Here is a 26,163-nt window from a genome sequence, read left to right on the forward strand (position 1 = left end):
CACAGGCTGGTTCGTCTACTGCAGTGTCCCTTTATGATAGGGGTTTGTTTACATGGTTCCTACAAGGTAGTTGAAGATGTGACTGCATCTTAGAGATACCTGAAATCTTTCAACAGGATCTGATCCAAAGGAAAAGTAAGTTATAATTTAGAGAGTGGAAAAAAAAGTCAGACCTCCCCTTACGGTCTGAAGATGCAAACCCATAGGGGCAGGAGGCTCATGTACCAAGTTTCATATTCTCATGGTGCCTCCAGCTGACTCACATACTCTATGGGCACTGGGATAGCTGAAGAGCTGATGCGCTTGTGGGGTCCCCTGGCACTTGCAAGGTTGCCTGGCAATCAGGTGTGTTATGGCTCCTTATCTCATAGTGCAGCAGTAACAACGTTGATTGGAAGCGTCCTGTGTGTAGGGACCACGTAAGAGGTTTGCTTGAATTAATTCATTTAATTCTCACGGGACAACACTGTGAAGCAGGCACCACTGCTCCCATTTTACAAGGAGGAAGCTCCTTATAAGGAGCCTTCCAAGAGGCTCCGTACCTCGCTCCGGAGCACACAAGGTAAACGGTAGAGCCTGCAGGTGAAGACAGGCCTTCATATTCGATACTCCCACGCTCTTAACCACCAAGCTGCCTCGCTGCAGTGTGTCCGTTATCCCTGGGTCAACCTGCCGGCTCTTACGCATCCAATTCTAGGTGTCGTGCAATGTGACCCAAGAAGCCTTCCGGCCCCTCTGTGGGCCGAATTCGGGTCCTCATCCCCGAGACACGGTTCGCCCACCTGGGCAGGGCCGGGATCTGCCTGGTTGGACATCCCCCTGATCCCTCTCCTGGCCTGGGCCGGACTGGGACCCGACCAGGGACGGGCGGCGGGGTGAGCGGGGAGGGAGCCATCTCGCGGGCTGCGTTCGGCCCCCGCCCCCTGGCCGGGCCGAGGGGCGGGCCCCGGGCCGCGCGGGCCCCGGAGCAGAAGCCGGCAGCGGGAAGCTACCGCAGTCCGGGCCGCGCAGCGAGAGGAGAGGCGAAGCGAGGCGGGGCGGGGCCGAGCGCAACGGGAAGGGGAAGCCGCGCGGGCCGGGAGCCGCGCTGCGCCAGCCGGGCTGCAGCTGCCGCGCACCAAGCGCTGAGATGGGGCTGGAGACTGAGAAGGCGGATGTCCAGCTCTTCATGGACGAGGACTCCTACAGCCGCCACAGCAGCGTAGATTACGCCGACCCCGAGAAGTTCGTGGATCCGGGCAGCGACCGAGATCCCCACCGGCTCAACTCGCATCTCAAGGTGAAGCCTGGGGCGGGCCCTACCCTGGGCCTGAGGCTGACCCAAGCCCCCGCCAAGGCCTGGGAGTGGGGGTGCCCCCTCTAACTTGCTCCGACCCCAACTCCCACCCTCGCCACTGGGTCAGCGCCGCAGGATACGGGATCCGGATTCCCTCTGTGGGGCCGCCTGAGTAGCCAGGAATTCCTAGCCAAATTCCTGTCCGCCCACCGTGACCCTAAGAGAAGGTGGGGCACCACAGCCAAGTCTTTCTTTCTTGCTTCTCCCACCCGAGCTCTCCTGGATCCTGGAGAGGCAGGTTGGGCGACAGTTCAGGATCCCTGAGTCTTGTCTCCGCAGGTGGGATTCGAGGATGTGATTGCAGAGCCCGTGTCTACGCACTCTTTAGACAAAGTGTGGATCTGCAGCCACGCTCTCTTTGAAATCAGCAAATACGTGATCTACAAGTTCCTGACGGTGTTCCTGGCCATCCCCTTGGCTTTCGCTGCGGGAATTCTCTTTGCCATCCTCAGCTGTCTGCACATCTGGTGAGAAGGGGCACACTGGGGTGGGCCGGCTTTCTGAAACGTAGGAATGTTCTTTGCCACCTGCCCCCTGCCCTCCCCTTCTCCCAGGCCGGCTTGCAGGCGAAAGAAGGCGCATCATCTCTGAACTCAGTAACAGAACTGGGAGGCCTTGAAGGGTAGTGTGCTTTCTTTAGAATTGTAGGTTGGGTTAGGAGTTTAAACAGAAGAAGGAAGGTCCCTCTGTCCACGGGCGTGATCTTCCTTCGAATGCTGAAGCCCAGCTGACTGTGGAGGTGGTGATCTGGAAGCCATGCTTCCAGCCACAGGCTGCTCTCTCATAGGGCCCTGTTTTGACCTGTGCCCTTGGTTCTGGGCAGGGCTCTTATTTCTTTCATCACCTTTTATTCAGTCACCACCTGTGCTTGGGGTAAAACAAGAGATCTCTGAGCAGAATGCCAGTGACAGTATCATTGCAGAGGGATGTCAGACCTGGTTATGGAGAGGCGGCTCCAATCCGGTCACTGACAAATGGCAAGGATGAGAACAGAGGAGAGGCAAGATGTGTGCAGTTAAGGTGAAGGGGCCCCCAGCACACATGAATGAAACTCAAACTGCAGGATAATGAAATGAGAAGGCTTCCAAGTTACTTTTTCACCTATGAGGCACCAACAGGAGTGGCATCTAGTAAAAGGGAAAATAAATATAGAAACCTGTTGGACATTTTGGGACATTTTGAGTAATTTTATTCACACACAAAATGCATCATAAAGCTATAGAGAACATTTCTAAGCGTTAAAAAATTTAAAAGGAAATGTCATATTTTACCAAGAAGTTTTGTTATTGTTGTTTTAAAAAATGTCCACTTTATTCTGAGAGGAAGAACATTCAGATTATCCCCTGTATGGCAACAATTGCCAAGCTTGTCTTTTAGGGCAGTCCTGCAGAAATGTATAACCCCAGATGTCTCCATGTCTTTCTTAATCACTTTATATGGTATTGCCACACCCTAATACATGTTTTATTCATTGTTAGAAGTTATGAAATTGTTCTCCATTCCCCTTTACCATCTGAATCAATTTCTTTAGTCAGTTAGCTAGCTAGTTAGTTCAACCAAGAAAATTTATTGAGTGCTTAGTTTGTGCTGGCCACTGGGCCCAGAATGAATAAGATGCAAGATCTGCCTTCAGCTTATTCACAGCACATCAGGACAACTGGCTAGGTACAGAGGTGGCTGCTGAGGAAAACCCAGCTAGATCTGTGGAGGAGGGAAGCACAGGGAAGGCTTTTAAAAAGAAAAGGGTCTACAGAGGCTTTTAAAGGATAAATTGAAGTTCACCCAATAAGTAAAGGATAAACAACAAACATCAATTTAATTTGATCACTAAAAACTGTAAACAACTAAACTATACTGAAAGTGCCAAAAAACTGACAGAGGAATGAAAATCTTTGCCTTTTTACATGAGCAGATCAACAAAGGATGTATAGTTAAGCTTATATTTTGACATTAGCACATGCATTTTTTTTAAAGATGCCCAAGTCAGCACATAAAATTTTGGATTCCTAATTGAATAAAACCAGTCATCTAAACTCTGTGTCCATTTTCTCACTTTCCAAAATGTGAAAAACTGAGTGACCACATAACATATTGTGAAATGTTGGCTATGAAGCTATTTCGAAACATGGAGTGCCAGTCAACAAAGCTAGGCTTTCCTAAAGCACTTGTGGAATAACTGACAACAAAAAGGTTTCCATTTACTAAATGGTGCAGAGATATAAGTAAAACTACAATTAACCAAATGATGCTTCTCTCCACCTGGCTCTCCTGAGAATGGGAGATGTTTTTTGTGTAGTGCTTGCAGAGATGAATCATCAAACCACTTCTTTTTCAGCCACAGAAAATGTATTATTTAACTTCAGCTTATTTTTCCAAATTACATTCATGTGGGACATTAATATTTAACTGTCATACATTTGTCATCAGGCAGCTGTGATTGCAAGTAGAGGAGTAACTTCAAACAAAAATGTTTAAAAGTTAGTTTATACCATGATAAAATAGATTTATCATTAATGGATCACATTCCAGTGACACAATAAGACCAGATCAAGGAGAGGCCTTATAGAAGAGCAAACACATTTGAGTAAACTTTTTTTCTTGGTGATCAAAGCTATGAAAATATGCAGTAATAAGTTCTTTGAACCATACTGCATGGTCACAATGGATCTGACTTTAGATTATTTAAACAAACAAACAACAAAAACAAAACACTCAGAACTCAGTCTGGTGATGTTGGATCCTAGGCCAGAAGTACAGGTCATTAGGGACTGGTGAATTGGTTTGAGTCCATACCATAAACTGAGGTATATGCCATTTGGCAACCACAGGTTATTGGTCATAAGTGGATCATACCAAAGAAATGTGGCTTGGACCCCTCTACCTTTTATTTTTGCTGGGATGCAATTCAAATAAATGGTTCAACTGATGGAAGTCCAGTAGTAGCAGTCTCATTTCCCAGAAGACTCTTTAATATAGCAAATTGCTGTGACAAGGCAGTCTTATGACACTATAGTTAATACAAAGCTAAACAAAAGTCCCAGTTCTAATGGATTTATTATCCAATGGATAAATATATACTCTTCCTAATTATAAGATTTATTTAAGCAATATTTGGTTGGTCACATAGAGCCCCAACCAAGTTTTGGGTCACTCCAAATTGCCTGGAGTTTCAGAAAGGAAACTAACTGGGATGTTGAGAACACAATTTAAGTTTGTTGTCAGTGGATCACTGGATCCTCTGATCCAAAGTGAGAGAACAGCAACTTGAAGAAAATAAAATTAAAATGAGTTCACCACATCCTATGAACTGAGTCCTCAAATGTGGGCAATTGCACTTTGCTGCACTTTTGTCCTGTGTTTAATTCCCTCTTAGGACATGGAGATCTAAGGAGTTAGGGGAAAGAAAATTTCTCAGCCTAAGAAAGAATGGAAAGTGCATTATATTCTGAGGGAAGTGAATTTGGTTAGGAAGCTTTCCAAACTAAACTTAAGTCAAATTGAGATTATTTTTTCGTAATTGTTTTCATTATATATTCTGACTTCAAAATAGTTCTATTTATTATTCATTATAATGACAGCATCATATCGACCTGTCAGGGATGCATAATAAGTGTTAATCCTGATAGCCGGTCTATAAGATTTCCTATTCTTACTTTAATTCGTAGTGATTTGCCCAAGGCCACATATCAAGTGAGAAACATAATGGGATAAGAAGTCAAAAGTTGCCATCATTCAGGTTTCTGTTCAACTATTTAGTTCTGAAACACCTAGTACTTTTCTTTAAAAAATTGCTTCAAGTCTTTAGCACTTGGAACAAAACACAAGATAAATATAATCTATGCAGGCAGTCAATATGAATAATTCAGTATTCTAAAAATATCTCAATCACTCAAATGCCTGATCTTCTCTTTACTTTGGGCTAAATACAACAGACCTTTATTTAAGTCACATTTTAATAGTAAACCAAGAAAATCAACCTTACTTCTTTGTGCCCACCCGAGTAATAATAAAAATTCTATTGAAGCCCTCCAGCAATGCCTGAGAGTTCACAAATACTTTTGTGCCCAAAAAGCATTACTATGACAAAGAACATTATTCAGAGGACTACAGAAAAAATTAACCAGCCTGAGGAATATGAAAATATGTGGTTATCTTAAGAAAAGGCATAAAGAAAAAATAAATTCAGGATACTCTAGTTTTTCTTGTCTAAGAGTTCTGACATAATTGAAGGGCTCTTTTAACTGTACTACACAACCCTTTTCAGTGTGTGTAATTACTATGGAAAATTAATAATATAAAGCATATGAGAATGCTAAATTCACTTCAGCTCAAATATTTACTAAGGGTAAAGGATGTCCTAACTTAAAAAGCTTACATTCTAATAGGAAAGACAGAAATATAAGTGGTAAGCATCCATTATGATATCTTTTGGTAAATTTGAGGATTAAGAAGTTTGTTTCAGTACTTTAGATGCACAAAAAAGGGGTATCCAACCCAGCCTGGTCCAACAGGGAGGAAGTGGGATGAGACAACAGGAAAAGCTACCAGGAAGTAGAACCTCAGAGACATATGAAGATTTAGGCAGGTTAATGTTTAGGGGCAGAGATCAGGTAAATAAATTTACTATTTTCTTTATTTTTTGCTTTACTATTTTAGATTGCCTGCTACCAATAGAAAGAATATTGGTGTTTATCATGTACATTCTTGTTTATTTTTTTTAAGCAACATATGTTCTGTGCATCTTATCATGATGTGGGTCACTGTTCATTTGTTTCAAATGCTCAATCCGGCTTAGGTGAACTGGGCCATAGATATATCTTTTCATGCATGTGCAATAGTCAGTGGCCTTATTTGGTAACACTAATAATTTTTACACATCTCTCTTCCTCCATTCCAGGATTATAATGCCTTTTGTAAAGACCTGCCTAATGGTCCTGCCTTCAGTGCAGACAATATGGAAGAGCGTGACAGATGCTGTCATTGCCCCATTGTGTAGGAGCATAGGACGCAGCTTCTCTTCTGTCAGCCTGCAACTGAGCCATGACTGAATACTTGGACCCCAGGTCCAGAGATTTGGATACTGTAATACTTCTTTGTTGTTATAACATAAAGGCACTACTGTTCTGTTAATTCTCCAAATGTTCAAATTAAGAAAGCTATTAAGATGGGCAACCACATGTAGAAATGTTTATTTTCAGATCTTTTCAAATAATGCTTTTCTATATTAAAAGCCAAGGATTTCATATCTAACTTTATAACCAGAATTATTCAGTAGGTTGGCAACACTTAATTTTGAAGGCAGACAGTTCTTGCTTTAGTATGTAAGTATACATTTTGTAATGATGAATCTATAATGATCAAGGGACATTTCTCTCAAACACTACAGTAGTTTTGTGTACAACTGCTCATAAAAATATGGAATTTCTTATTTTCCTTTTACTTTGGAAGTAATACTTTTTAAATTACCTTTGCAGGTAAAGTCATGGGGATACTGAGAGATAAGATAATACAAAGATTCTAGAAATTACAGTAACAAAAGCATACAGTGATGATAGGGGCTCTCAAATATGATAAAACAAATGTAAAAATAGATTCATGAAAATATGTTCCTTTAAATAGGGCATAGTTAACCTACAGGCATATTTAACAAGATGTTTCAATTTACTGTATATTTTGTACTTATTGTAAATGTTACTCTAATCAGATTGCTTTAAAGAACTCATTATATTTGTTATCTTGTTGAGCTAATATATAGGAGTAAATGTATCTTCCACAAGGAACTTCACTGGAGAGATTGCACTGTCTTGATTACATAAGCATATGCATCTTCTTTGGTAATAGAATGGAAAAGAGAGATATACAAGGCTTTTCTTTCTAACTTTTCCAAGCAAAATCCTGAAGTGTTTTATGGCTGACGTTTATCTGGCTGTGATCTTAATACAAACCCAACTGATATTTCATCTAGGAGATGCTTTCTGTCTTGTAATTAGAAATTAAACCTGTATTCTGCATTCCTATTAACGTTTCGCTTTACCTTCAAGTAATATTGCTGCTATTTAATAACATTTTAAAATAAAGGCTATTTCTAAAACTTAAGTACAATTTCAACTACAGTAATTCATGTACTAATTTCAGGAGAGTTGTCAATTTACTGGGTCCATGCTACTGAGCTACGTATATATAAATTAAAAACTAACAGCTGCAAACTTTCAAGATGTTATCTAGTATGAGTCTTGTTACACAGTATAAAATTATTCTTATTATTTTTGAACTGTAGAGTCCTATGTCAGTGTTATGAGTCACTGTTGTTTTAAAAATCTCTATTGCAAAATGATAGGCATGTACAAAAGATGTCTCTGATGTGAGTGGTTAACTATAATTTGCATATCTTAAAAGTGTATAAATGCTCAAATTTCAGAATTACTATTAGAACTTGGATTAACATTCCTTTGAATATCTTCATAGAGGACAACTCCTCATTCAATGAAGATTAATTTTATTTTCCCAAATTCTAAGGTTGGTGAATATACACGATGATTGAACTGGAATACTATTGGGGACCAAAGCAAATGAATGATCAGATTATGAAACTCATATCCTTTTTTTTTTTTTTGAAACTCATATCCTTTTGAAGGTAGCTACAAAAGAGATTTTTCAAAGCTGCCTTAGGCCATTCATCCTTAGAAAACACTCTCATGATCATTAACTTCAAGCATTACTACTCATTTGACTATATAGATGTTACTATATAGTTAGTTAAAAAGGTCAATAAGTCTCATGACTTTATACCTTGTATTTAAGATGTTTTTTAAAAATATTTGGATATGTTGATTGGGCAAATGTATTTGATTAATAAAATATCTATTTAAATAAATCATGAGCTTCTATCTTCTAGTTATTGGCAAGTTTTAAAGCCAAAATATATACACAGTCATATAACAAAACCTATTAACTTGCAAAAAGTAGAAAATATGATTTCCTTATTTTGAATAACATTGATCATTTTCAAAATAACTTTTTATTGAGATTTGCCATTAACTATTTTATTTCAAAGATTGAAATTTTGTACCAAGTGAATCCAGGTTTCATGTGCAAATATGTTGGTTCTTTTATTTGGGGGTGGGGAAGAGGTGGGTGATGATGGGACTTTCCCAGTATCCATAATAAACTTTTAAAAAACTCATAAAATGTGTTTATTGCTTTTACTACATGTCAAACTCATCAATAAAGAACATTTTAAAACTAATTTTTCCTTATTAAAAAACTCATAATATATAAAAATACATGAGTTATTGCTTATTCAGGAATGTATTTGTGAAAAATTACAAGATTGGTAATTTAACTTTTTTGTTTTCCCAGCATTTAAGAGGTTCCCTATAAACATTTCTATCACTTGATGAATATGATAGAATAGCATATTCTTAAACCAACCATACTTCATATTCTTCATGAAATAAAGTATCTTGCTAATGCTAAATAAACTCATATTTCTGTTTTCAATTTTTTAAATAAGAAAATAAAACAATATAAATCACATGTTCTTGGATACCAGTACCATGAAGCCAGACCAGAGTCCAAAATTATTTTTGGAAAGTCAATATGTAAAGAGTAGTTGCTGATATTGGCATAGATTTTCTTGTTGTGAGTTAATCTGGAAAAATGACCAATCTCCAATAACATAACATGCATTTAGCTTTTTAAAGTGCTCTTTTAAGTTGTGAAGAACTTAAAAGTCCCTCTTTTCAATAGTTGTCTACATCCCATGAATTTATTTAAATGCCTTTCTTGGGAAGCTGTTGGAGTTTAGTGAAAAGAGCCCTGCCCTCCAGGTCAGGCATCTGGATTCCTGTCTCAGCACTGCCATTACTGAGGTGTGTCACCTCCTGCAAATGGTTTAATCTCAAGGTCTCAGTTTTCTTATCTTTAATGAGAGGATTAGACTCAAGGATCTCTTAGGAGCGTCCCATCTCATTGTTTCCTGTGACTTCTGTAGAATGAAGACTTGGCTATGTATATGCATGTATATGCAATCTTGCTGTTCAGTCCAGGAATTTTTTTAAAGGCATTTTTTAAAATCATGAATTTTCTATCAATTAAAGGACTGGCATGCTATAAACACAGGAATTAATGCATTCACTTTTCACAGTTCTATTGATTATGAGACTGTGTATGCGGCTTTGATTCTTCATGACAGGGATTTCTAGATTTACAACAATTCTAAGTCTTTATTATTGTGACAGTTTCCCCCCAATAATATGTTACTCTGTATTTTAAATGAATTACAATTTATTTTATTTATAGATTTTTCTACCCAAATCACTGCTATACCACCATAATCACGGCCATCTTCATCTTTTGCCTGCCTAGTTGCCACAGCCTCTTAACTGGTCTCACTCCCAGCTTCAATATGATCTTTTCCAATCCATCTTCCCCTTCAATAAAGAAGTGATCTCATGAAGACTCCATGTCATTCCCCTGCTTAAACTATCAATTATATGCCATTGCCCTCAGAATAAAATCCAAACTCTTGAGCAGTGTTCACAAGGCCTTCACTATCAACCCACTGTTGTCTTCAGCAACTCTCTTCTGCAGCCCTCACTGAAGTGCCCAGCCCTCTCCTGTCCATGGCAGCATCACTCTTCCCCTCATGGCCTGTCTAACCCTTCCTGTTTCCAGAACTCCGCCACATTAAGTGCTGCTTCTATGTCTTCATATAAAATCTTGTACAAACCCCTATTATCACTTACCACATGGTAAAACTAACCCTGTTAAATAATCCCACTAGACTGCTGGTTAGGTCTTTGAGAACCAAAAATATGACTTCATCTTTGTTTCCTGGGGTTCTAAAATGGTGCCAAGCACTTAGTGAGGTCAATCAGTATTTTCTGAATGAACAACTACATGAATAAATAATTGAAGAAAATTTGGGATGATTGCAGAGCTGGAGTGGGAATCACATTTTGACATCATAATTTTCTTCATTTGCATGAGGGGTTTGAAAAGTACTGATCCTAATAAGGTTTTCCTTCTCATCATTTTCTCACTCATGAATCATTAAGTTGGGAAAATGAAAATGTATGTAAAGCATATCAAGTATATTTCATCTTTTGGGGTAATGCCTATCTTTACTCTCAATTTTCTTGCCTGAAATTTATTTTCACGGCTTCAGGGGTAGGAAATGCTAGTACTTAAAACTGGTTTGGAAACATTCTCTCTGGCATTTTAGAATGTTGCTATTTCTTTTACTATCCTATTTCCCATTTTGAAATTTATACTAAAACATTGTCTTTATCGAGTTTTACATGTTAGAAAACACAGTCCCATACACTGTCTCATTTGAATCCAGAACAAATTAAATAGCATAGTGGAGAAATCACATAAATAATGGCTCAGTTTCTTTAGCTTGCAATTTCATCATTTTTGAATGTTTACTTAAGATAACAAGAGCTTAAAGAATTTTTACAAGATTACATATTACTTTCAGATAAAAAAAAAAGTAGGTAGTGTTGCAATGAAAATGTTGCACCACTAATGCAACTTATCATAAATCAGGATTTGGTATATTTCCTTCCTTCATGGTATATGTGTATGTAAGGAGGACAAGAGAAGGAATTGAAGGAGGAGGGAGCAGAAGATAAGGATATACTAGATATCTAGGTTATATTTTTTAGGAATAAAAATAATTTCGGCTTCCATACCTAATCTTCCCAATTTCTTCTCCCTCTTTACCCCCAAATAGCCAAGTGAGCAAAAGAAGGCACACTGTTGTATTTTAAAACCATTTTTGCATCCACTCTTCAGCTTCTTTCTTCGGACTATATCTGAACTGCCACCACTGGAGCCTTACACCTTGATGCTTGTTTAAATGAATGATACCTTTGGGTGAGGTAACATTTCAGTCTATTAGTAGACATCCATTACTTCACTGTGAATGGATGATCTGAGAAGGGGATGCTGAAAACTATGTAAGGGGCCCTAGCATGAGGGCCTTGAGTGGAGTACCACCTGAGAGCATCTTACACATTAAAAGACATGCCACCTAAGTTAAAGTCAAGACAGAAAAGGGAGAACAGGAGGCTCCAATGACACAATCTTTACCCTTCACAGTTTTGCTTTTGGACACCTCTGTTCAAACCCCTAGTGAAGGGGTCAATAGAAACTGAACAGGGTGGAAGGAGTTGAAGTCAGCTAAGACCATAAAGGAAAGTTCCTTATGTCTTGTTAAATGAAAAGGGCCCTGGGAGGGGGCATGAGGGCTCTCCTAGAACCCTGTGCCCTAAAGACAATGGCAGAAGAGCAAAAGTTAAAATGAAAACTGTACTACAACTTGTGACCATCTGTCTCTCTTCCACCTCACCTCTCTGTGCTGTTGACTGTTGCCATGTATCTGTGGCAAAGAAAGAAGACCATGCAGCAGTCAGAGAAATCAGAGGACACCACTTCAACAATTATCCAAAAATAGGACAGACACCTATCTGCCTGCACTTGGACGTGTCAGGTCATTCAGCTTGGCTGCACAGCTGGAGAAGTTGTTTTGCCATTATAGGAAGAGGTAGGGGTGGAGAATGATGAAAGAAAGGAAGAGACATGATTCAGAGAGGGAAAGAGCACGTAACCAAGGGCAAATATTTCTCCCAGACATAAAATGGATCAGGAAGAGATAGGAGCTACAGGTCATCTTTGGAGCATTCTTTTCTCTCCCTGCCTCTGAGTAGCTTGTCATCGAGCACCTGCCAGTAACAAAAGGGGAGAGAAGGGCAGGAGGCAGGACCTGCCTCTCTAACTGAATGGCACAACAGTTCCAGCCAAGTGCTGGCTCAGCTAACTGGGACAGTGAAACAAGGAGTCATTTGGAAAGTTGCAGGGATAAACACAGCATTTCCCAGGGAGGCAGGTGGCAAAGATAACATGTTTCTTTTACTGAGGAGGACACCGGTTGGAATCCTTCATGCATTACAACAGTGGGAGAATCCTGATCTCTGGTACAAATAATAACATTTCCATTTGTTAAGCATTTATTACTTGCTGGGCGTTTATTTAATCTGCACAATAACTCTATGATGTGGGTTCTATTATTGTTTTTCAGATGAGAAAACTGATGTCCTTAAGTTGAAGAATTTTCCCAAGATCACATGGGAGTCAAGATCTGAGCCAAGAGAGTCTGACACCAGAGTTCAGGCTCTTAATCACTACAGAGATTATCGGCTATTTCTAGGATGTGCATATGGCTGTTCTAATGACTAATTCTGCCTTCCGACCAAAATCTTCTTTTTCATTCATTGTTCAGCCATGTCACCTTTCCTGCTATGACAAGCACCTTTTTTCTTTCCTTTCTCCCATAAATGGAGTCAGTACAAAGTCCTCAGTGGTGGGAGCTCCCTACAACCTGGTATCTGGGCTCCCTGTACCTTCCTCACTCTGCCCCCTTCTAATCCCTGAGCCCTCCCCTAGCCCTATTATCTACTTTCCTGAGCACACCATTTCCTTCCCTGTATGATCTGTGCCCTAGGCCCTAACACTCCAGCTAATGCCAGAAAAATATCTTTCAGGGACTTCCCTGGCAGTCCAGTGGTTAAGACTTCGCCTTCCAATGCAGGGGGTATGGGTTCTATCCCTGGTCAGGGAGCTAAGATCTCACATGCCCCAGGGCCAAAAAAACAAGACATAAAACAGAAGCAATATTGTAACAAATTCACATAAAGACTTTAAAAATGGTCCACATCAAAAAAAATCTTTAAAAAAATTTTTTTAAAAAAGAAAACTATCTTTCACATGTTATTATTCCCATGTTTTGTAAATTTCATAAAATTGTACTACCTTTAACAAAGACTTTCTTATTATGTATCAGAAACACAATGATGATCTTTCTTCTCAATACTAGACACCTAGACATGTAAAATCTTAATAATTACAGTAATAATTTCTAGTTAGGCTAAGCATATACCTTTCAAGATAGGGGCCATATTTCATATCTTCATTTGGTTGGAAATTTCTTATCAGTTTGTACAGCTTTTAGTATGTTATCCAATCCTACTGTCAGTTATTTTACCTTGAAAATTCTAGGGAAAACCATATATAATTTTATTTTCCTCCAATAGGATAATTTGCTCACGAGAAATTTTAAAAACAGAAAAACCAGATTGGTGTATACAATCATATTAATGGCTTGGTTGTATATTGTCATACTGCTTTTCAATAGGCTTGTACAATTTACAATTGCAATAGCAGTGTATGTGTCTCCACACATTATCAGCATTCATGTGTATATATGTATATCAGTAAAAGTTACTAAGATATTAGGTGGTATTATAGAACAACATTATAGTATTCCGTTTTGCACACATAAAATTTTAACAAACATTTTTCTACAGTGCTAACTAGTATTGTGATCCCCACACTCATTTTCCCCTAATTTTTCATTTACCTTTAATATAGTAATGCTGTCTGTGCTTTGCAATAACGGTTATGCTGAACACCTATCATAGGGCATGGTGTTTATATTTCCCACTATTGGCAATGGCTAGCAGAGATCCACCCACTCTTCTGCTCTTCCTTCCCTCTTTCTCCTCCTCTCTGTTCTCATCCAGTCCAGTGAACTGAATATTTTATATGGTTTTGAAGGGTGAAGGCTTACAATGTTTTGCTGTGAGACAAAGAAAAACTCAGTGGATCACACAATATGATCTTGATTTCTTTAGAACTCTGTCTTAAATGATCTAACAAAGTTTAATATTCTTTCTGATTGAAACTTAGCAAACTTTGCACCAAAATAAAGAAATCACCAAATGAACATGTCTGCAAAAACAAACATTTTTTACATACATATTTTCTCACAAAGCACTTGTGGTAAACTAGTCAATATCAAAATAGGGAGCCATATGGAAAATGAGAAGTCATGACACTGGAATATATAGAAAGCATAAGATACAAGCAAGCCTTCCTTCCCAGTTTAGATATGACTGTGTTGAGGCAGTCACAGAAATAGCACACATTATTTAGGGTTAGGTAATATAAACTAAATGAAATCACAGAGTATCTAGCATATTCTATCAATTTCATGGTAGCCTCCGTGTGCAGGGGCCATGAAGAGGGCGGAAGGGGTGGGGGAGGGCCATGATCAAAGCATTGGAAATAAAACATCAAAAAAACTTTTTTATCATATAGAAAAAACAAGTGAGTAATCAACTGAATTATTTATGTACATTTTATTTAGACAAGAGGAAGATCTTATGATGATTATAAATTTGAAAATAGACCCCTGAAAAAGAGCCAGAGTTGTTATTATTTATTCTAAAGGTGAGTAAAGGGCCACATAAAAGATGAAAAATATTGTACAAAGAACGATTTTATTAAAACTATTTTTTTTCTGAGAGAGAGAAAGACTAAGTGGGGTCATCTTAAGTGATAATTTTATTAGAGTAGGCACATGCAAAAAGAATTGTGATCCTAAATATATTGAACAAGAGGAAATGGCAAAAAAGATCATAAACTATTTTTCATGTTAGAACTTTTGGAATGATGAGACAGATCAGATGCAGGCAGTCTCTATGCTGCATGATGAACTAGGGATTCATGTAAAGATTTCCTTGATTTCATGATTCTTAGAGTTGAAGAAATATTCAGAATTGGAAAGGAAAATCCTCCCAGTCTTAAAATCTTCAATGAAGTTGGCCCAGCATGACACGCTTCTAGTGCAGGGTGGGTTTGGGCTACTTTGAAGCCCTCCCTAAGGCCAGTGCTGCCTCAGCTCTTGCCACAGCCAACACGTTTTGGGTGTGGCTAATGGGAGAATTTAATGCGGCTCAACTCCTTTCATAGCAAACAAACAAACAAACAAAGCAAAAAAAAAAAAAACCCAACAACAACAAAAACCCATCCTGGCTGCTGTCCAGTTTGTAATTCTTGATTTCACATTCCAAGAAGATTTCAGTTTACAGAAATGGAAAGAACTGCCAGTTCCCTGCAAACAACTTGGCCAACTTAGCCTGTAGGGTTTCCCCTTAAATGGTGCTTCCTTCAATTTCCTTCAAATATTTCTTTAATAGTATGTTACTTCTTTTTCGGAGTTGGGATTCCCTGTAAGTCAACCAGGCTGCCTTACTACTGCTCTTCCTATGATGATGTACAAGCTCTGTTATGCATGTATTTGTGGAGGTTTTTCTCCATTTGTGGTTCTTATATATGAGGATTTTTTGTTTTGCTTTGTTTTTTAGTTTATTTGCTGACATAACTTCTGCCTTTTTTTCATTTTCCCAAGACTGAATGATTATTTAATAAAAAGCACTCCACACTGTATAGAAACCAACACTCTCTCCCATAATTCTGTGTATATGGGACTACAGAAATGTCACTGTCCCTGTCCCACATCTTCAAATTGACATTCTCAGGTCACAATAATAAGTCTTCCTAAAGGGAACCTTCTGGAAAAACAAACTATTTCCTCGGCTCATACTTCCCTCTTTTTGTAGCAGGCACCAGCCATCTATCCAAGAAGTATATATTGGGGAGTAAGGAGGGCATCCATCAGCAAGCCCACAGCTGTTGACAGCCATAAGATCAGAGACAAGCACAAAGGGATAGGTCAACATACTGGCAAAAAATCCTGTGACAGCTAGGGAATAACTCATTTCATTCATGGGGGAAACCCCACCGTTTGGTGCAAGGACATTGATGAGGTAGGCCACTGAGTTACAGAGCCACAAAGAAATGATGTCACCTAGGAGGCGAGGAATAACACCCACAAAAATCCTAGTATGCCCTCTTCCTGATAGATAGTTACTATGGAGTCATGAAGCCCATGGTACTTGGATTCTCTGCCAATGAATTGTACCACAGACCTCAGGGTGCTCACGTGAAAGGGTTGAGTGATGAGAGCAGCAGCAGAAGAAGCCATCATCTCTCCAGTTGTCTCCTTGATAACTCGGTCAGAGATGAAACTTCTTTCTGCACATTTCCAAATCATGACTCCTCAACCTTGTCACACTACTGGTAATGTTGTAAAACTTTACCATGGACCACAGTTCCTAGGACCCCTGAACACAGTCTTGGAGTTAAGCCTGTGAACAACCCACGCTTCCCATGGATGTTTGCAATGTGCTGAGCCTAACAAAAAAGACCAGGAAGCTGACATACTTGCCACCCCAAAATATATTGTCCAACTGTTGGAGGAAGAGGCTCATATCCCACCTTCACATACAAGAGTGGCTGGGACAGGATGGTGAGACAAGAGCCCAGGAGCACCTGACTGGCCACGTCTGCCATGATGGCACCCACTGAGGGACATACAGATTGAGCCACCAAGCAACATAGCCGGTCCGGGATCATGTGCCAGGGCCACGGGGTTCACTGGCCCACCTTCGTGCGCACACACTCACTCCCTGCCCAGCTTCTGCCTAACACCTCCCTAACATCTTCAGAGGATAAGCATTTTCAAGTTTCCCCTAGAACGCTGCTTTTCAAAGTTTAATATGCATACGAATAACCTGGCGATCTTGTTAAAATGCAGATTCTGATTCAATAAATCTGGGATTGGACCTGAGATTCTGGTTTATAACAAGCTCCCAGCTGATGCTGCTGGTGATACTGCAGGGGCCTTTGGGTAGCAAGGCCCTAGTAATTAGCTTGAGTAAGACATGGAGAGAGGTGAAGATGAAGTAGCTAAAGACAGAGAAAAGAAGAAACTGAAAGAGAGATTATTTGACCCTCTGAAAAGATTCTAGGGCCTACCTGGTGGCGAAGTGGTTAAGAATCTGCCTGCCAATTCAGGGGATGCCGGTTCGAGCCCTCGTCCGGGAAGATCCTACATGCCCCAGAGCCACAACTACTGAACCCCCCGGGCCTAGAGCCCGTGCTCCTCAGCAAGAGACGCCACCGCAATGAGAAGCCCGTGCACGGTAACGAAGACCCAACACAATCAAAAAAGAAAAAAGAAAAAAAAAGATTCTACAGTCTGTCCCATAACTATAATCCCCCATACTAGCTTTAAAACACATTTACATTCCCTCTGAAGTAAGTTGAACTGATTGACAGCAAAGCCAGCAGTGCCGAATTAAACCCATCCTCCAGTATGTACAAAAGCTGATGTTACAGACCAAAATTTTCCCTGGAATTGGTTAAAAAAAAAAAAAAAACCTTCAATATACTCAATATATAATTATACGAAAGTAAAGTTCTCTATAAAGACCAGACCACTTAATAAATGGTCAATATGAACTGATATATACTTTTTGAAGAGTGAAATATTTTATAATTAAGCATTGTTGCCTCAAAGGGAGTGGTTGTAGACATAAATTTCCCCCAGGTAAAAGCAACTCCTGGTAAATAGTTTATTTACTAGGGAAAGGGCCAAAAGGAAAGAGAGTTTCCTTTGTTAAATAATAGAGCTCTGACAAAGCCAGATGGGTTAGTTACAAAACAAAGGGCTTTTGTAAAGGACTCCTCCCAAATATTTACACTAACTTAAGAAAAATATGAAAGTTTTACAGTGTATATCTCCTTATAATTTCACGGTAGTATTCAGGGACTACTACCATTTTTATTCTTTATCACTTCATTAAAATAGAATTTTTTAATTAATTATTTGTTAAAATAAAATATGTGATGTTCTAAATTTAGATTTACTTGTAGGCTGTTCAAACACTCTACTAGTATACTATAAAATTCCATTTATCTCAGATATAGATTATATTACATTATATATTATATTACATTTTGTTGTCCTATTAGGTTTTCTGAGAGTTAGTCACACTTTGAATAAGATTTATGGAGTTTCCATATTTATAAAGGGTGATCAGAATTTTGTTTCACTTGAATAGGAGGAAATGTAGTCATTGTCCACATATCTAAAATTCTAATTCTCTCAACTAGATGTAATGTAGCAATCTGGCTCACCACTTGACACCAATTTTTCTGAAAAATTGCTATATGCCTAAGCCTCATATTAAACATTTTCAATCTTGGATTAGTTAGGACTGTAATTAGCATTACTTTTATTATTTATATAAATCTACCTAGATAAAAACAAAATGAGCCAAATATTGATATTTTTACCTCTCTTTTCACACTTTCTGAACATATTATTCCTTGATTATATCAGTGTTTGGATTAAGACTTCCTCTCTCTAATAAATGTTGGAACAATTATTTTGGTAGGGCTATTATCCAGTTATTAAAATAGTCAAGGTAGGTAGATCCCCCAATTTCACAGCAGTTAGTTTGATTTCTTATATGGTATCATGATGAAACGAGGAACTGAACCTGGAATTTTAGCACAAATAAGAAAGAACTCAATGTGATTTATGTTTGCTTACATTTAGCATTTTCTCAATATTTAGATTTACTTGTATGCTGACAAATCAGATTGTATAATGATTTTGTTTTTAATGTAATTTATGGGGAAAAAACTCAAGGAAAAATTTACATATAAAAGAAAAAGGAAGTCTGTAAATTTTGAATACCTAGAGACAAAATTTCACGCATTTTCAAAGAAAAATCACAAGTTTCATCATATTGAGTTCTAAATCTGGAACAATAATAATGACGATGACAATAAGATGGCCTAATTTTTGAAAGTAAGGTAGACTGTCAGCTGCTTTGAAAATCATATTCTGCTTAAAGCCAAGAGAATGTATTTTGTAACCTGCTGGGCCCCTTGATCTGAGGCCCTCTGTCAAGCATCGTATTTGAGAATCCTCATATAGAAAATTTGCATTTAATGTAAGATTAAAATATTTAGTTATTGTTGTTACCAACTGTTTAATAGAAAGATTTTTAAAACATATGTAAAGCTTTCTGAGAATGAAATAAAAGATAGCAAAGGGTATATCGCAGAAATTAGATTAAAACGTGAAAAATTGAAAGCCAGTCGCTAACGACCACACACAGGTGACGTAGATTTGAGCTTCTCACATCTTGCTGCATTCACACCCTCACCTTGGCCTCATCTTGGTGGGATTTACTTGTCAGTCCCTTGACTTTGGGCTGAGTCATATGACTTGCCTTGGCCAAGAGAACAGGACAGATGTGTCAGTATGTCATTTCCAAGTGTAGGCTTCTAGAAGTCTTGCATATTTTATCTTGTCTCTTGTGCCTCTGCTACTCCTTGGAGCATGAGAAGAACCTGCCCTAACTAGCTTGCTGGTCCAAGGAGGGTGAGAGACACATGGAGCAGAGCCAGCACAGGCCTGCCGTGGGAAGCAGAGCTGCCCCAGCCACCCCAGCCTAGACCAGCTAAGCCAACCCATAAATCTGTGAAAATAAATGGTTGTTCTTTAGAACCACTGAGCTTTGTAGTACTTTATTTGTGCTGAATTATTGTAGCAATAATTGATACACCCTAAAATTCAATTTTAAAATATGTGTTAGATATATGATGACAAAGAAAGAACCAGTTCACTGCATCTTTTGCTTTTAATTAGCTGTTGTGAATTCAGACATAGTCATCTGTACTGATTTAGCACTTACAACTATATTTTTACCAATTTTAGTTAGGACACAGACAAGAATTGTACTTTTCTACACAAGATTTCCTACTCAAAACTTTTCCCAAGAATTAAACTTATTTCAATAATACTGAATAACCAGTCAGATTGATTTGGTCTTGAATAACAAAGATTTGACAGGAAAATTATATAGTAAACTGATACAGTAAAAGCTAAAGGCTAAAGATATTATTCCACCATCAATATTTTGAGCTAATTAGAAGGATAGAAGCCTTAATATAAGGCTATCAATGAAATATAAATGTTGGCAGAAGTTCTAAAGTTATATATTTGGAATTTGAATTTGAGGGTTTGTTATAATTCAGAAAGACCAGATAGATCTTATATGTCACCAGCAAAATCTTACCAGGATTATGTTTTCTTCCAGTTTATTGAGATATAATTGATATACAGCACTACATAAGTTTAAGGTATATAGCATGATGATACATACATCATGAAATGATTATCCCAATAAATTCAGTGAACATTCATCATTTACTATAAATATAAAATTAAAGAAATAGGAAAAAAAGGTTTTTCCTTGTGATGAGAACTCAAGATTTACTCTTTTAACAATTTTCATATATAACATACAGCAGCGTTAATTATGTGTAGCATTCACACATTACATCTCTATTACTCTTATAACTGGAAGTTTGTACCTTTTGACTAGCTTCATCTAATTCCCCCTCCAAGGGAAAGAGGAAAACTAGTGAATGATGACACTTTTGAAATGTTTACTGATGTTCTTTTCTGGATGCCCATGGAGCCTTCCCCTACCTCACCTCCCACCATACCTAGGGAAGGATTATTACAACGAAAAAGCAGAGATAAAGCTTCTCTTGATTCCAAAAGCCTTGGTCCTGGGGGAATTCAGGGCATTAAAGAAATTGAGTGATATATGAGCAAGGCTTCCTGTTCAAGGGAGACGAAATTAGGAAAATAAGCAAAGTAATTTTTGACACACGTGCATCCCTAGCATGAACCCAGATAAAAGAGGATCTGAGAGCAGAGGTACTTGTGCCTCTTGCTTCTGAGTAGGGCCTGTAGAGATAGCAACCCTCTAGAGTTCCTCTGCACGGTGGTAGGGCATTAATTCTGTTCTCTACACCACATTTACCATAGGAGGCTCCGTGATGCTGCATCAGGCCTGCCCACCCAGATTCATCAGACTTGCACAGAGCCCCAAGAAAAGGACAGAAGTAGCAAAAGGTGTCTCTAGCCCTAAGGGTCATATTGAATCAGCATGAGGACATTATAGCAGCATCCTGAACGGACAAATGACAGACAGGATATGTACCTATCAGCAGATCCAAGATGTACAACTAAGGAAGAGACTCTCCTCCACAGACCCACCCTGAGACTCCTTGGCAATAAGCCCCTGGAACTTAGATGCAATACAACCTTAACAAAATGGAAGAAACTAGGACTTGACTGAGGTGAAGTTTCTGCCACCTGAAGGAATGGGGTTTGTAAAAGAAATTAAGTCCAGTTATTAATAAAAGAGAAAGTTATACCTCACAGGAGACCAGAATAATATCTATGTTTTCCACTTTAAAAATCTGAAGTGAACCAGGCAAAACAAAATTATTTGATCAGGCTTATGGTTAGTGTTCATTACACTATTCGGTATATCTTAGATGGCTGAACTATTTTACAATAAAAATACTATAAAAGAAAATACATTTATTCCAATCCTGAATCTGTGGACTGAAATTTATCTCCTTAACCCTAGCATCTGTTTTGATTTAGGCAGTATTCTCAGTGGTTTAAATGCATCACCTCATTGAATGTTCACAGCACCCCTCTTGGGTAGACGTCAATTATATTTTTCATTTTACAAATAAAGAAAGTAAAGCTAATTTAAAGAAACAGTATAAAAAGAATACTTTTTCAGCCATCTTGATCAGATTTTTAAGATGTAGAAATAGTTGTCCTTTTTTTTTTTTAAAGAAAATAAATAGAAAAAAAATCATTTAAGAGAGTCAAAATGGAAAGACCAATGAATTCCTCAAACTGAGGAAGATTCCAGTGAGGCCTTCAAACCAGAACAGGGATAGGAAGGGACTGGGTGATGAGGCAAAGTCTTCTTCTAGAAAGTCATTTCTTTCCATGTATAAAATGGAAGGTATGCAAGAAGGTATGGCAGGTATGGGAAGAAGGCCTGAATGGGATCTGGGGTATGGGGGTGAATAGGGGAAGGTATGAGAGGTGGTGATGGTGAAAACAGGGTAAATACTCAGCTGAAACACAGATTGTAAAAATATTGCCATTTATGTACTTGCGTATAAATAGTCACTGCTCTAAAATGTACTCCCTCCCCTCTTGTCCTTCTCCCAAGGGCCCCCAACTCCCAATAAGCCAGCAGCTAGCCAGCAGGACACTAAGGCACAGCTCCAGAGCTGTGACTCAAGACTAGAATGACTGCTTGGTGGCTCTGCCATACTATTTATAAAATTGTTTTTATATCACACCTAGTGATAATTCTTATTATAATCCAAGCTACACACACTTTTTTGAACTCATCAACAAAGGCACATTTGGGCAGTATCAAGCTTCTGAGTGTTGAGAAAGCTTGGAAAGATGACTGCTTTTTTAAACCTTCATATATGGTAAAACCTTAGACTCCTAATCGTGGAGTGGGAATGAAATGAAGCCAGCTGAGAGTATGAAGAGGACCTAGAGTGGAAGGGATGGGAAGAGGAAGCTGTGCTCAGGGGTTAGGGGGCCTAGAGAAAGAGATAAGAGAACACAAAAGGCAACAAACTTCACAGTATTGCCACAGCCGTCCTCATTACACTACTTAAGAATCCCACGCCTAGTAAGTTGTTAACAGGTGCTATAGTTATTTATGAATTTTAAAATGTTTCATTGCCCCACAAAACTCCTTAAGAACACATCATTTTCATGTATTTAAACTTCAGTTTCCTTATTTCGAAGATGGCTGGTTTGATGATCTGTGTCCTTTCAGCTCTCTATATAGTAACATATAATGCATGAGCTGACCTTTAAGGCTGCTTCCTAAAAAAAAAAAAAAAAAGTAGAGGGCAAATGAGTTGCCATTTACCCATTTTTTTTTTTTTTTTTAGTAAATGATTTGGAGAAGTTATTAACTTGCCTATAAGCCTAAAGTTATCTCTGTGGGTATCAAAGAAAAAATATATATCTTTTTACATCATGTATTCATTTCAAATCTCTGCTAACAGTGTTCTACTTCATCTTTTCTTTGTATCTTGTAAAGTTGGATGGAGCCAATTATCCCAATCAGCTATTATAACCAGAATATGATCTGTTTCTCTTTGGTGTCAGCTTCTTGTTGGGGCAGGTTAATGAAGAGTTTGTGGTTTTTCTTTTCATTAGGAATTCATTTTGGCATTGACAATGCTTCACTGATCATTATGATTCCATGTGCTGTGCTGACTTTGGGGTGGACTTCCCCAGGGAGGCTGCTTTCCCTCCTTTGAGTGCTAGTTAAGCATTCACTCACGGGCCTCCCCACAAAGTCCATTCCTTGCTGGAATGCAGGACATGCTCTCTCCCTGTTCCTGTTGACTTTTTTCACAGTCAAGATTACTCATTGCAGCTGAAGACTGAATAACAAAAGATGGGAAACAGCTTCCACATTTTTCCATAGAACAAAACTCAACTGCTTTGCAGCCAACATTTTTATGAAGGAGGAGTTAGAGGAATAGCAATCTTTTCGCAATCATTAGAGGTAGACTAGGCACTACACAACACACTGACCCTGACACCTCCTTTTTCTAGAATATCATGTTTGTTAACATGTAATCTGTTCAAAGCATTTAGAAATGCAATTTGGCAGAAGTAAAATTAAGAAGACCCAACTTTGGGAAGATCTTTAATATTCTAATGATGACTAGTCAGCACAATTAAAGTCATGCCAACATTTGTGACATTTTCTCTGCCATCTAGTTGAAATTGATCTTTTCTCCAAAAACTGTATGGCCTTTCTGCTATCAACAACAACAAAAACCTGTGCTTTGTCATTCTCTTTTATGTTTATGTCTTCTCTCCACCTTGATAATCAACTCTAGGAGTTCCATCCTCTATTTCCCTTTCTCCTCCTCCTTTTGTGTCCATCCCCATTTTCCCTCTTCTAGACTGCCAGTATTTTTAATGTATCCTGTGCCCTTTCAGGTAAAGTCCCAGCTTTTTCATTTCAAATCATAATTTGACTTTCGATCGCATGTGGAATGTAATGCAAAATGTCCTTTCCATTTTTGGATAGTGAATTTCCTTATTATTTCCCCAAAGTAAAATGACTGATTATTGCTCAATTCATCTTGTGCCACTTTATAATAAGGTAAAGAAAACCCCGATTTAGGAACAGATAAAATATTTTCATTGCTAACAACTCTTTTTAAAATTCTAACCAATTACTAGAAAAACTAAGCCTCCTCTAACTCACAGCCAAGCACTTAAAAAAAAAAAAGAATCTTCTCTGGTAAACTTGAAACTCCAATTAAATATTTGTACAATTGTAAATATTTTATGTATTTTGTAAATATGGCATCACCTGTTTCCTTTGTTCCGGGGGAAAACAGTAATAAATTAATAGAAGAGTTAAACATTTTTATTTCTTATTTCAAAGCATTTGAGAGACATTTCAGAAGCGGTTGGTAAACGTTAAATTCTGCATGCCTGTTTCTCCAAGTTTCCATCCACAGAGACTAGATGTAAACCAGTGTCACCAAAAGCACATCACACACGCACCCACACAGATTCCTTCTTTGTGTTTAGATGTGAAATGCACCTAAAGGTTCCGGGTCATTTTTCACCCCTTCCTCTGTGAAACAGGGAGATAGTTGTGTCTTAAGCAGCGAAGGAACGTGGGCGATGAGGAGAAAAGGCTTAGAACAGGGCAGAATTCTTTCTGAAGTTCGGTTGCCCATACTGGGCATCTCTGCAGGCACTCGACTTCCTCCACTCCCCACCCCTGCTAGGATGATGCACTGCGAAAACATTAGCTCCCCCGCCAGGACGCCTCTCAGTGGCTTAGAGTTGGAAAAATGTTGCCCCAGGTTTAAAATATCTGCCCAAGCAGCCCAGCCGGTGAAAATGCTTTCTCACTGCTCTTTATTCCCTGCGAGCGCTCCCCGCCCTCTGCTGCCAAAACCTTGGGGATGTGCCTAGACCCGGCGCAGCACACATCCCGGCCAACCGCGAGCAGAACAAACCCTTGGCGGAGAGCCAGGAGGCTCCCTCCCAGCCACCGCCCACCCCCCCACCCCCCGCCAGAGCCTCACCCCCCCATACAATACAAGATCTTCCTTCCTCAGTTCCCTTAAATCACAGCCCAGGGAAATCTCAGAGCCTTCATCCAGCCACGGGCCAGAATGTCGGGGGGCAAATACGTAGACTCAGAGGTAGGCTCGGGTGGGTGTGCTCCGGGATCGCGGCGCGCAAGAAGTGCTTCTTCTGCTATCTCCCACTCCAAATATTCCGACTGCTTTGCTTGCCTCAGCCCTCTCTCGACGTCGGAGCACTCCTCTCCCTGGCATTGCTGAGGAATGGGTCTGGGCGGGGAGGTGAAGAGGAGGCAGGAATGTTTTATGTTTTCCTGTTAGGAAGGGGGCCAAGGGAGCCCCTAAGCTAGAGGATCGCGGAAAAGGGGGTCGTCGGGGTCCTCAAGTTGGGTCTGCCAGACCGAGGGTGCGTTTCTGAATGGCTCAGGGGCACTGCCTTATTGCGGGACCCCCACGGTCCGGCCCCAGTCTGCTGGGAGGCAGAGAGCCAGAGCAGAGGGTGGGAGCTCATTCACTCGCAGTCTTGGGGACAGTCCCCCCGACTCCCCGCCAGGCGCCTGAACCGGCTGGCGGGGGCGACAGCGCGCGTCTTGTTTGCACTTTCCAAAGCTCTTGGGCCACCTCAAGAACTCTTCCTGCATCTCGGCGCCTGGCAGGGGTGTTTGGAGAGGAGCGGCCCTCCCCTCCCCCTAACTACCACTCCCCACCCCCGGCCCTTCCAACCACCTCCCGGCGCTCGGTCTCCACCTGGGTGTGGAGACCTCGTTTTCCCAAACTCAGCCGCCGTTCAGCGACCGGCCGGCAGCCTGGGAGTGACCTGAGGGTGGGTCGGGGTGTTGTGCAGATTAGATACCGTTCTAGAGAGTTTAGGAGGGTCTAACACTTGGCTCGATCCAAAGATGGGGGATGCGGGATTGTGAGCACCAGGGGAGTGGTGGGAGCTGCGCAGGAACAGAGACTCCAAAGGGAGGGCGGGGGACGCGGACAGGTGCGAAAGATACTCGGCTAGGAAGGAACGAAAACGGGGACACTCCATGGGTCGGGGGTGTTCCAGCTGGGTCTTAAGGATGAAGCTAGAA

At 39.7% G+C, this 26,163-nt stretch overlaps 3 protein-coding genes and 1 pseudogene across 6 annotated transcripts in view; 2 read left to right on the forward strand and 2 right to left on the reverse strand.

Moving 5' to 3' along the window:
* The window catches only part of TFEC (transcription factor EC), a 663,356-nt gene that overhangs the window by 502,359 nt on the left and 134,834 nt on the right, over positions 1–26,163 (reverse strand). The window lies entirely within an intron of this gene.
* CAV2 (caveolin 2) lies at positions 976–8,210 on the forward strand. Its single transcript, XM_081243540.1, has 3 exons — positions 976–1,279; positions 1,616–1,803; positions 6,234–8,210. Exons 1-3 carry the CDS (start codon positions 1,130–1,132, stop codon positions 6,382–6,384), a joined length of 489 nt encoding a protein of 162 aa, XP_081099666.1. The 5' UTR covers positions 976–1,129; the 3' UTR covers positions 6,385–8,210.
* On the reverse strand, positions 15,694–16,597 carry LOC308622507 (mitochondrial carrier homolog 2-like; annotated as a pseudogene). Its single transcript has one exon. The product of its transcript is annotated as a mitochondrial carrier homolog 2-like (transcript).
* The window catches only part of CAV1 (caveolin 1), a 33,868-nt gene continuing 32,802 nt past the window's right edge, over positions 25,098–26,163 (forward strand). Inside the window, exon 1 of one of the 2 annotated variants that reach the window (XM_081244135.1) lies at positions 25,098–25,204. In XM_081244135.1, the coding sequence (XP_081100261.1) occupies positions 25,175–25,204 (30 nt within the window). In that variant the 5' untranslated portion in view covers positions 25,098–25,174. Of the gene's footprint in view, positions 25,205–25,831; positions 25,908–26,163 lie in introns of those variants that run through there. The other variant, XM_081244134.1, reaches the window with a different exon arrangement.

This window comes from Mesoplodon bidens (assembly GCF_964165515.1).
Source record: "Mesoplodon bidens genome assembly, chromosome: 9".
In the NCBI taxonomy this organism is placed as follows: Eukaryota; Metazoa; Chordata; class Mammalia; order Artiodactyla; family Ziphiidae; genus Mesoplodon; species Mesoplodon bidens.

Excerpts from the sequence above, each read along its gene's own strand:
- CAV2 (XM_081243540.1), top strand. The coding sequence starts at position 1,130 with ATGGGGCTGGAGACTGAGAAGGCGGATGTCCAGCTCTTCATGGACGAG. Across the intron at positions 1,280-1,615 it reads GGCTCAACTCGCATCTCAAG|GTGGGATTCGAGGATGTGAT; the intron begins GTGAAGCCTGGG and ends TTGTCTCCGCAG. Across the intron at positions 1,804-6,233 it reads CTCAGCTGTCTGCACATCTG|GATTATAATGCCTTTTGTAA; the intron begins GTGAGAAGGGGC and ends CCTCCATTCCAG.